The sequence below is a fragment of the Ipomoea nil genome, unplaced genomic scaffold (genome assembly GCF_001879475.1).
Source record: "Ipomoea nil cultivar Tokyo-kokei standard unplaced genomic scaffold, Asagao_1.1 scaffold2360, whole genome shotgun sequence".
In the NCBI taxonomy this organism is placed as follows: Eukaryota; Viridiplantae; Streptophyta; class Magnoliopsida; order Solanales; family Convolvulaceae; genus Ipomoea; species Ipomoea nil.
The window spans coordinates 1,378,310-1,389,795 of record NW_017618788.1 but is presented as its reverse complement, the minus strand read 5'-3'; the positions used below and the strand labels follow the sequence as shown (position 1 = coordinate 1,389,795).

General features: G+C 34.0%; 1 protein-coding gene across 3 annotated transcripts; it reads left to right on the top strand.

Moving 5' to 3' along the window:
• Positions 1–8,174: 8,174 nt before the first annotated feature.
• LOC109152065 (scarecrow-like protein 6) lies at positions 8,175–11,067 on the top strand. 3 transcript variants are annotated; one of them, XM_019299642.1, is made up of 2 exons: positions 8,175–8,518; positions 8,731–11,067. In XM_019299642.1, the coding sequence occupies exons 1-2, from the start codon at positions 8,507–8,509 to the stop codon at positions 10,795–10,797; spliced, it is 2,079 nt and encodes a 692-aa protein (XP_019155187.1). In that variant the 5' UTR covers positions 8,175–8,506; the 3' UTR covers positions 10,798–11,067. The 3 variants fall into 3 exon arrangements, with proteins under 3 accessions (XP_019155187.1, XP_019155189.1, XP_019155188.1); XM_019299644.1 differs by having other exon boundaries at positions 8,175–8,627; positions 8,728–11,067; XM_019299643.1 differs by having other exon boundaries at positions 8,175–8,646.
• The last annotated feature ends 419 nt before the right edge of the window (positions 11,068–11,486 follow it).

Genomic DNA, 11,486 nt, shown 5'->3' with positions numbered 1-11,486 from the left:
TTTTTCTTTTAAGATTTTCTAATTTATCCTTAATTATATGATTATCCATTTAATTTTTCCGTTAATTCACCCTTAGTCTAATTCTAATATTAAAGTCTAATATAGAATCATAACAACACCATTAATCTAATTCTAATATTAAAGTCTTAATAGAACTTAACCACAAATCCTAATGTCGGAATCTTCTGAAATAATATTAGTATATATTTAATATTTTATGCCCTAATTTTTATTTGTTCTCCCTTATGTCCCATATTTGGTTTCAACCATACCTATACAATTATTTTATCGACAATTATAATCAATCTTGACTATATTATCTTGCATTTGTAAACTTAGAATTACCTATTTAATCCGCACGGGCTTAGCTCAATGGTTTAGTGGGTAGTATTTGGGAGAAGAGACCAAGGTTTGAACCTCGGCGGTGGCAGTGCGGGAATTATGTCCAAAGTGGGCAGATTCCTTGTGCGTATCAGCATTTGACCCTGTCTGCTGAACCATTGAGTCACCATGATTTACAACTTCCCACAATGCTCTGTCGGGCCGGAGTGTGGGGGGCCCTTGGGGTTGGGGACTCAACCTTTGGGAGAAGAATTACCTATTTAAATACGCAAATTCAACCTTCAATTATCGATGCATGAACAATTTCAATATAATCCTGTCTTAATATACTTTAAAGTACTTATTTAAAAAAAAAAAACATTGGGCATTATCCCAATCGCACAATGCGCGTAAAAAACTAGTATTATTAATAAACATCAAAAAAATTATTTCATTAGAAATTCATAACAATATTGAATAATAAAATTTACAATTAAAGAATTGATCAAATAAAATATTTAAAAATATAATTACAAGTTGCATAAAATAAAATAAAAATAAAAATCTAATATATATATATATATATATATATATATATATATATATATATATATATATATATTATACTTGATATATTGCTAGGCATCACGCAAAAAACTATTATTTGCAATAAGAGACTGCGAACAATAAGAAGGTGCTACTTTTTGCAACCCCAAATTATTGTAGCGAACAGTAGTTCGCTATTCGTAGTAACTTGTTGTTAAAAATATGAAAAATATATATTACGAATATAAACATAAAAAGAATAAAAATCAAAATATATAAGTATTTATTTGAATATTATGAAACATATACTAAAATTTGATGATGAAAAATTTGCTTTGTTCATGTATTTAGGGAGAATTAGAGAAAGTTAGGGATAAAAAATTCATAGAAAAATAAAAATCAATATAAACAAGCAATAATGAAGTAAAAATAATATATTTCGAATTTTTAGATGAAGATTGTAAAGTTTAGGAGAGAGAGAAAAATAGGTAGAGTTTAGGTATGAGGAAAATATAGGATAATGAAGAAAAAAATAATTTTATTAAATTTAGATAGGTTTATAAAGTTTAAATAGGGAGAAAAAATAGAGTTTAAATAGAGAGAGAAAACATTCAAAGTTGTTAGAAAGAAAATTTTGAAATCTTGGGTTTTTTTTTTTTTTTTTTTGAAAGTTACTAGCTCTATTACATTGTAGTATCTGTTCATATACTTTCTCAGCCTACTGAAACACAAAGAACCAGTAACGCTTCCACTGAGGCTCGAACTCATAATCTTCCAAATGGAAATCTTGGGTTGATGGTTGGATTTCAACTATTTATATTTGAGAAGGAAAAGTCTACAAAAGTCTTAAAATTAAAAAATCTACAAAAGTTCATAACTTTTGAATACCACATGACTTTTAAAGACTCTCTAAAAGTCTAAATCGAATACCACGCGACTTTTAAAGACTCTTTAAAAATCTTGATTGAATACCGTCTGACTTTTAAAAACTCTCTAAAAGTTTAAATTGAATACCCCCAAACTTTTAAAGTTCATAAAAGTCTTTAAAACTTTATGAAAGTCATGATTGAATACACCCTCCTTTATAAGCTTTCACAACCGAAGTTTGAACCTATAATAACCACCCATTTGGAATGGTAAACAAGATGTCATCACACTACATAGTAGTTGGCATCAAATTTAATTATTTGTATAAACTATTTTTCTATTAACTCTAAGGGTAAATATAAAAACTTTGAATGCCATATCTTATACCTAATAAAAAATATCACTAGAGACAATCTTAGTCAAATTGGTTGGGCAGTTGGCATTTTTTAATTTTCGGTCAGTTATAAAAAAATTTAAGTTGATTTACATCTTCATTCAACTAGAAATGACAATTTCTTTTGTCCTCAACGGGGATCCCGATCTTTGCCCCAATGAGGACGGGGAAATATTTGAAGAACAAAGACTGTGATGGAGAATGTTTTTAATTTCCCGTTAGGGATAGGGATGGTAATACACGTCCCCGATTTTTAATATAATAATAATTATTATTATTAAGGTTGTAGATGGTTTGTATTGTTTTTTTTTTAAAAAATTTTTTGTTAGACCTTGAGGTGTCCTGAGTAGGTCTTAACTATTGAAGACACTTTTAAGCTACTATCATACTTAGACTAATCATCGTATGCACCAGGTCGGGTCAATTAAAGCAAAATGCTTACCATATTGGTTTTTCCATACGAGAGTTGAAAGAGGATTTTGAACTTCCGACCTCTCTTAAAGGATGAAAGTGCATGGTCATATTGGATATGTTAACATTTTATAACTGTGTATTTATGTTCTAATTTGCATGAAAATTATTTGAATATTTTATTTGATATTTTGGTTTTTATTGAGAATTGATGAAGATATAAGTATTTTAAGATATAAAAAAAAAATATTCGATTTTTCTTACTTAAAAGATTACTCCGATCCCTTTATTACATTTACTTGTTCTATTTACTATTTATTGGTCAAATTAATTCTATCTTCTTTGCTCATTTTTTAGTTTTTTTTTTAAAAAATTATTTTTAAAATTGATTTTTGTGTTTAATAGTTTTTTAGTGTAGTTTCTAAATGTATAAATTTTATATACTAATATGTACAAGTGTTGAAAAAGACACTAGGCGTCTGATTTTTTATTTATTTTTTTAAAAATATTTTTTAGGGGTTATTCGCTATAAAAAAAAAAAAAAAAAAAAGTTCGGCCGCTTAGACCGCCTAGAAGGCTGATTTCGGCGTTTCTCGACGCGGTCGGGCGCCGATTAACCAGTGCATAGGCGTGATTTTTACAACCATGATATATATTAAACGTAACATTGTGAAACATTGAATTAAAAATAACTTTAGTCAAGCCTCACTAATCAAAACACACATATAAAATGAGACGGAGGGACTATGAATTAAATAGTTTGAATATTACCTTCTTTTTGGGAAAAAAAAAATTACTAATTTGGCTAAAGGTTAATCAGGGATGAGAATTTCTCATCTCTGATGGCGGCGAAGATAGGGATGGGGATAGGGAGTATATTCCCCACCCTCCTCTTCCCACTCCCACACCCCTGTTTACCATCTCTACATTCAATAGATTAAAGATCAAAATTTTAATGTTACAATAATAAATGATGAGCTTGATGCATGTTCTTTGTCACATACATGTGGTAATGTTCGAAATTTGACTAAAGGTTAATCAAGGATGTGGATTTCCTATGTCTAATGGGGGTAGGGATGGGGATGGGGATGGGGATAGGGAGTATATTCCCCCTCTCCCACCCCACCCCCAGGCCACCCTCTCGGCCTCTCCCCATTTCCCCATCCCTGTTTACCATTTCTACATTCAACAGATTAAAGATCAAAATTTGAATGTGACAATAATAAATGATGAGGTTGTAAACTTTTCTCTGTCACACACACGTGGTAACGTTCAAAATTTATAAATTTATCCATAAAGTTAGTGGTGAAAACGCATTACATGATGATTGACTAAATTTAAATAAAATTAAAACCATGACCAAAATATAATAAATTATTATTTATCAAAAACTTTTAAAAAAATTACAAAAATTGTGGAATCAACCTAGTATTAATTTCAGAAAAATTTTCCGATGTTGATCGATACCATAACCTTTTGTGCCAAGCACAATCAAAAGTAAATGTAAGAAATTTTAAACTTAATATCGAGTGTAATATTTTCTCCAAAAAAAAATATATATATATTAAGTGTAATAAAGATATCATTGCCAAGTACCTTGTTCAGATGACATGTAGTGACCTTTCTCATGTAGGAGGTGAAGAGATCGAGCCTCACTGGAGGCGTTGTTGATTCTTTGTACTTTATTAGGCTAAGAAAGTATATTTAAACTGATACTACAATGTAATAGAGTCAGTAATATTAAAAAAAAAAAAAAAAAAAAAAAAAAAACATCATTGACGAGCATGGTAGACTTTTCTTAATTTAACCATTAAAATTTCTACATGAAAAAAGAAATTCATGTGAGGGATTAAAAAACGAAACTGAGAGAGGCAGTGGTGGGTCATGGGAGTCAGGCCCTGCCCATACCCTTTCATACCTACAAAATAAAAGGAGAGGTGTTGATTTAACCATTCTAAACTACTAGCAAAAGGAGACACTGCCACAAATCTCTTTGTCTTTAGCCGTAGAAGATGGTGCAACATAAATACTCTCATTATTTTATACGCATTTATTTTTATTAATATAAGTTTATACTCTACTTTCCGGTGTTGGATTTGATTAATAAGATTTTATTGAAATTATTCTAAATTTTATTTTTCATGACATTATGTTTATTATTAGCAGGGTGGGTTTTTAGATTTTTGTTACTCTGTTCTGATAAATAAATAAGGCTCAACAACAATAACAACAATAACAACAACAACAACAACAACAACAACAATAATAATAATAATAATAATAATAATTACTATTATAATTATAATAGTGTGCGCAAACTCGCAATACAAAAGGATTAAAAAAATATAGAGATGTCCAAAGCTAAAGCAACACGTAAGTTTCAAACCTCTAATCTCCAAGTTGAAATACGATAAACACAAGTTCCTACCATTTCTTCATAAAACTTTTTTAAGTTTAATTGAAAACTTTTAGTTTTTATTTCTAAACTAGTTAGGTAAAAATTAAATATTGGGCCTCTAAAATTTGAGACCTATGCTATGGCAATTTATATCCTGCACCACAGCGCGTGTTGCATTGTGCGCCCAGATGCAAAACGACTGTGTTTCATTTTATATTTTTTTTGAAATTTCCCGCCCCAGTATTTGGCAGTTAATTTTTCTTTAAAAAAAACCCATATAAAAAAATGTACATAATGTTACTAGAATACACATAATTGTATACATGAATGTACATAATTATATAACAAAATATACATACTCTTTTTTAAATGATAATACACATAATCTAACATAATAAACATAAACTTTTAACATAATACACATCAACTCTTAACATAATACACAAAAATTTCCTGATTCGGATGTACATAATTGTATAAAAAGAATGTACATAATTGTATAAAAAATGTACATAATTGTATTAACAAATATACATAATTGTATGAACAAATATACATAATCACAGCAACTTCCTACCGCGCCTCCCAAAACGACGTCGTTTTGGGAGGCGTGCAGCGCACAGTGCTACGCACGCCGTGGTGTAGGGTATAACGATTGCTATGCTATAGCTCAATTTGCACAGCCAAAATCTGGTCCTGATTATTAGTATATAAAATTTATATATTTATGAACTATATTAAAAATACTATAAAATACACAAAAAAATTAAATTTTAAAATAATTAAATATATTAAATAAAATTAACAAAGAATAAAGAGTTTGTTTGACGAAGTAAGATAAGTAAAATGTGACAAAAGGAGGTATAACATATTTGTTTCCTAACATGCTTAATTAGATAAAAGAAAAACGATTCACAATATAGCTAGGTACTAGGTTGTGTTAAATTGTCTTGCATTTGTTTAAATTAATCATCAACATTTTTTGTTAAGTCAATGTAATATATAATATATAGACAAGTGTATAAATTTTACTACTACTTTATAGATTTTATTTTTTTTAATGCTACTAACTCTATTACAATATAGTATCGGTTCATAACTACTTTTAAAGAGCTAATAACACTTCAACTGAGACTCAAACTCACAACCTTCCATATGTGAGTTTAACTCGGTGCGCGCCATTAGACCACAAGGTCTTATTTTTTTCATATTATTTTTGATATTTTTATCCTGATAAGACTTGTATGTATTCATTCCAATGGGGCATCTCGAATTTGACTTTCACTCAACGAGGCATAGATAAAAATTCGACTTTGTTAATATTTTCAGAGTTTTTTTTTTTTTTTTTTTTTTGGGAATAGTTAACATGCTTCTTTTCAGAGAAAATTTCAATTTTGGTCCACTGACTATAGAAGGTGTGTTAATTGCAACACTTGACTTTCAAAAATGTTAATTTAGTACTTTGACTATGCAATTTCTATCAATTTTGGTCACGCCGGCCAAATTGACGACCAAATCTCACCGGAAAAATTTAATAGGTCAAATAATAAGGGTATTTTAGTCCTTTTACTCACCACCCCTTTCTTCTCTGGTAGCTCCAACAAATTTCCGGCAACTTCTTCTCCGATGAACTTCACCGGAAAAATATAAAATGTCGTGTCTCTTCACTGCTTCGTGTGCTGTCTTGAAGAATTCTAAGGTGGCGTCGAGTCCGAGCATTTGCTCGTACAGATCGAAATGCAGCAGTTCGTTAATGACATCCCAATGGATAAACTCACCTCTGTATCTACTCATAAGGCTTTCAATTCTTGACTGAACTGTTGATTTCAGCTCTGGACCTGTCAGGTTCAGAACCAATTTTGGTGTGCGTTTCGGATCTTCCCAGAAAATGTTTCATTTTCTTTGCTTTGGATTTACGTTTATTGAATCTCCAAGTCAATTCTTTGTTTTTACTTGTGTTTAATGGGTTGTATGATGTTTTTTGTTATTGTTTTTTAGGTTCGATTGTTTGGTAGTCAGAAAGGGGCTTCCTTAGAGCTGGTCGGATAGGAGCGGTTGAAGGAGGTCGTCGCCGGAAATGGAGAGAAACTCATCGGAGAAGAAAGGGGTGAGTAAAATGACTAAAATACCCTCATTATTTAATCTATTAAATTTTTCCGGTGAGATTTGACCGTCAATTTGGCCGGCGTGACCAAAATTGATAAAAATTGCATAGTTAAAGTACTAAATTAACATTTTTGAAAGTCAAGTGTTGCAATTAACACACCTTCTATAGTCAATGGACCAAAATTGAAATTTTCTCTTCTTTTCATATGTATTAGTGATGGGATCTTGAATTAGTGTAAAAATATTATTTTTTTACTATTTAATTTTTATTTGTAATTATAAATTAAAAGGAAAGTTTAAATTGCTAATTATATAGTGTTGACTTCTCATCCCAACAAAATCGAAAAAGCTTTTCTGATTACAGAAAATGTTATGACTCAAAATATTAGATGTAACTATTCATGTAATTTGTTTTGTGACAAAAGAATAATAATTCAATCACTACTTAAAAATGTATATTAGAGTAAATCAATTGATCTATGTATGAGAGATTGAGCAGTAAATACTAGATGTATAATGACAAATTATTATATAGACCATAAAAAGTACATTTTTAATATATTAAAAATATATTATTTGTGTATTGACCTTTCCTGAATACAGTGTACATTTTTAATACTCATATGTCCCATTTTATCTGTCATACTTACTATTCATTAGTCAAATTAACTCTTTCTTCTTTAGTTGTTTTCTTTAGTATTTTTTACTCATTTTTAAATTTGACTTTTTGTGTTTAATAGTCCTTCTAGTGTAGTTTCTAAATATATAAATTTTGTATACTAATACTAAACTTAATATTATAGAAATTGAATTAAAAATAACTTCAGTCAAACCTCATTAACCGAATCAGCCACATAAAATGAGACGTATGGAGTATATTAAAAATATATTATTTGTGTATTGAATGTAAATTATATAAAATAATGTATTGTCAATACTCAAATATATAGTTTTTGTACACAACTAATATAATTTTTATTTATGGTGTGATGATGATGGGATGGATAATTAAACTTTAGTATTATTGGCAAAGTAATAAATAAGAAGGGTGAATTAAGGGTGGAGATAATCCAAAAAATGATGTTGTTTAGAAGATGTTGAAATAGTGAAAGCGAGAGAGCGAGGGGGCGGGGGGAGAAATAGACAAGGGAGAAGAAGAGAGGAGAGAGGGAAGAGGGCCACTTATGTTACCTTTTTTTATGATGCACGCATCCGTGGCAGAACAGAGAGAGAGAGAGAGAGGAGGGTACACAGTACTACTGCTGCAGAAGCGCAAGAGAGAGGGAGGGAGGGAAGGCCCAAGGGGGGATTCATACTTCACAGTAGCACCGGCCCCTAAAGCCTAGGGACTAGAGATTACACAGTAGCCACATAAAAAGAGAGCCACAGAGAAGAAGAAGAAGAAGAAAGGGTAGTGTTGTTGTTGTTGTACAGAGTTTTTGAGGTGCAGATATGGAGCTGAAATGGTGATATGGGTGAGTTTGCTAGGGAGAGGGACTGGTGGTGTTTTCTCCTCAGGGATAAGCCATTGAAGAAGAGCTCCTTTTTGTTCAAATCTTAGGGGGGATTTTTTTTTTTTTTTTTTCTGGGTTTCATTTCCAAGGCAAGCCTTTTTCTTTTCGATGGATCTTGGTTTTCTTTATGGGTATTTCTGTTGCTGATTTTTTTTTGAATTTTTGTTGTGAAGATGATAGGAATGCAATATAACTTGCAAGGGAAAGGTGTTGTTAGCGAGGTTGGTCGGTTTGGGTCTTCGATTTCTGCATCTTCTTCTGTGCCTCAAGATGCCAAGTTGAAGAGAGATGGAAGCTTTGGGAGCAATGAACCCATTTCTGTGCTGGACAAGAGGAGGAGCCCAAGCCCTTCCACTTCCACATCCGCTTCCTCTTCCTCTTTTGGCGGCACGGCGGTGAAGGACGCCGCCGCTCCGGCCGCCGTGGGCGACGGGCCGAAGGAGGAGTGGGTGGTGGGGGAATTGCAGCCTCTTGTTCCTTTTGAAAAATTTGGTCTTGGATTGGAAGATTGGGAGTGTTTCTTGTCTGAATCTGGGGGTGGGGGTTCCGACCAGTCTATTCTCCGGTGGGTTTCCGGCGCGGAGTTTGAGGATCCCTCATTCAGCTTCAAGCATCATGAGATCCAGGGCAATGCGGGTTTGGGTGATGCTGATCAAACTACTACTGGATTTGGTGCCCTAATTGCTTCAGATAATTATGTGAGTTCTTCTGTTATTCCCATTTCTGGTTCTCCCTTTTCTTTCAATTCCAACATTGGGAAATTTGGTTCTAATTCTCAAGACTCCAATCTTAATTTTACACCTAACAATCTGGTGCCTGTAATTCCTGGCTTGAGTTTTCAAGAACCTGTAGTAAACCAAACCCAGAATCCCACAAACAGAAATGTGTTTGTCTCACAATCCTATAGCATTCTTCAAGAACAACTGCCCCCTCCTGCAAAGCGCCAGAATTTGGAAATCTCGTCGAATTCTCAGCTACCCGAAATTCCTTTAGTTGGTATGAGTCATGGGTTGTTGCTTGGGAAACAACAAGATTTTGCCCAACAGGGAATGATGGGCTCGGGGCAGAAGCCATTGCTGGTGCCCAAGCAAGAAGAGATGGGTAATACCAATTTGATGATGCCAAACCACCAGCACCAGCAACAACAGGTTGTGTATGACCAGATTTATAAGGCGGCAGAGTTGATTCTGACCGGGCAATTCTCACACGCGCAAATGATATTGGCGCGGCTCAATCACCAGCTCTCTCCTGTTGGAAAATCGTTGCAGAGGGCTGCTTCTTATTTCAAGGAGGCTTTAATGTTGCCTCTCCTTATGCCCGGGTCTTCCGTCTCTCTGCCTTCGAGGGTTCCCTCGCCGGTTGATTTTGTGTTCAAGATGGGCGCTTATAAGGTCTTTTCTGAAGCGTCCCCGATCCTCCAATTCATGAACTTTACATCCAACCAGGCACTCCTCGAAGCCCTTGGCGATGCAGAATATGTTCACATCTTCGATTTCGATATTGGATTTGGTGCCCAATGGTCCTCTTTCATGCAAGAGCTTCCTAAAAGGAACAACGGAGGACTCAAGATAACAGCCTTTGCTTCTCCTTCAACTCACCATCCCCTTGAAATCAGCCTTATGCACGAGAGTTTGACGCAGTTTGCCAACGATGTTGGTGTCAAATTCGAGCTCGAGGTCGTAAACTTGGATACATTTGATCCCAGTTCTTATCAGTTGTCCTCTTTCCGACCATCCGGGAGCGAGGTAGTCGCTGTGAATTTCCCCATTTGGTCCCTTTCAAACCATCTCTCCGCTCTTCCTTCACTGCTTCATTACATAAAGCAGCTCTCGCCAAAAATCGTAGTTTCACTGGAACGAGGATGCGAACGAACTGAACTTCCTTTCGCTCACCACATTCTCAATGCCCTAAAATACTACGAGGTCCTCTTCGAGAGTATGGGTGCTGCAAAGGTGACTCCCGACATGGCAAACAAGATGGAGAGGTTCCTCTTCCAGCCTAGCATCGAGAGCATCGTGCAAGGGCGCCTCTGTTTCCCCGATCAAATGCCCCCATGGAGAACCCTGTTTACTTCAGCTGGCTTTCTACCCGTGGCATTCAGTAATTTCACCGAAACTCAAGCCGAGTGCATCATGAAGCGAAATCAAGTTCGAGGGTTTCACGTGGAGAAGAGGCAGGCATCGCTCGTGCTGTGCTGGCAACGCCGAGAGTTGTTGACCGCCATGGCTTGGAGGTGTTGATCGATGTAGCTTCGTTTCGTCAAAGCTGGAAACAGCGGTTTAACTAAATATGTTGTTTCATAGCAATTAATAAAATCTTAAAACTCGTTGCATCTCTGAGTGCTGCTGTGATGTTTCTAGTTTGCTACTATCTAAGTAGTATTTTGACCGTAGACAGATATTCTTGTCGAAAACTGAATGTTTTCCTTGTGGCATGAGCTATTTGGACATCTTTGTTATGTACTATTATTGCCTAGTATTAGTTGTAACAAGTTGCTGCTATAACTTTGCATTTTTAGTAGTTTTTTACATATTTATCGCGATAGAAACCGTGATTCTTCATACCAAATCGTGCTTATTCAATTATATTGCAGTTATTGTCTTCATAGTATGTTTGTTTGTTTGTTGTGTTCATATGTTTATGTTGTTTTTAGTTATGTCCATATATTTACCTTGCCAATCTGGCTTCAAAGTTTTGGTATTGAAAGTGGCATTTGGAAGGAATGGTTGATTGTAGGGGTCCAAGTTTACCTGTCATTGTTTATAATAGCCAAGTGGGGGGTCCAAGTTTCTCAGCTGAGTTTAGAATGGTCTTCCCTTCTAGTAGCAATTATATGATGAGCCTTTTTGACTCATCTCCTTCAAAATGATTTTTATGATCCACAATTTTCTCATTTTGTGTATTGACTCTCGGGGTCTTTTAGGGACTA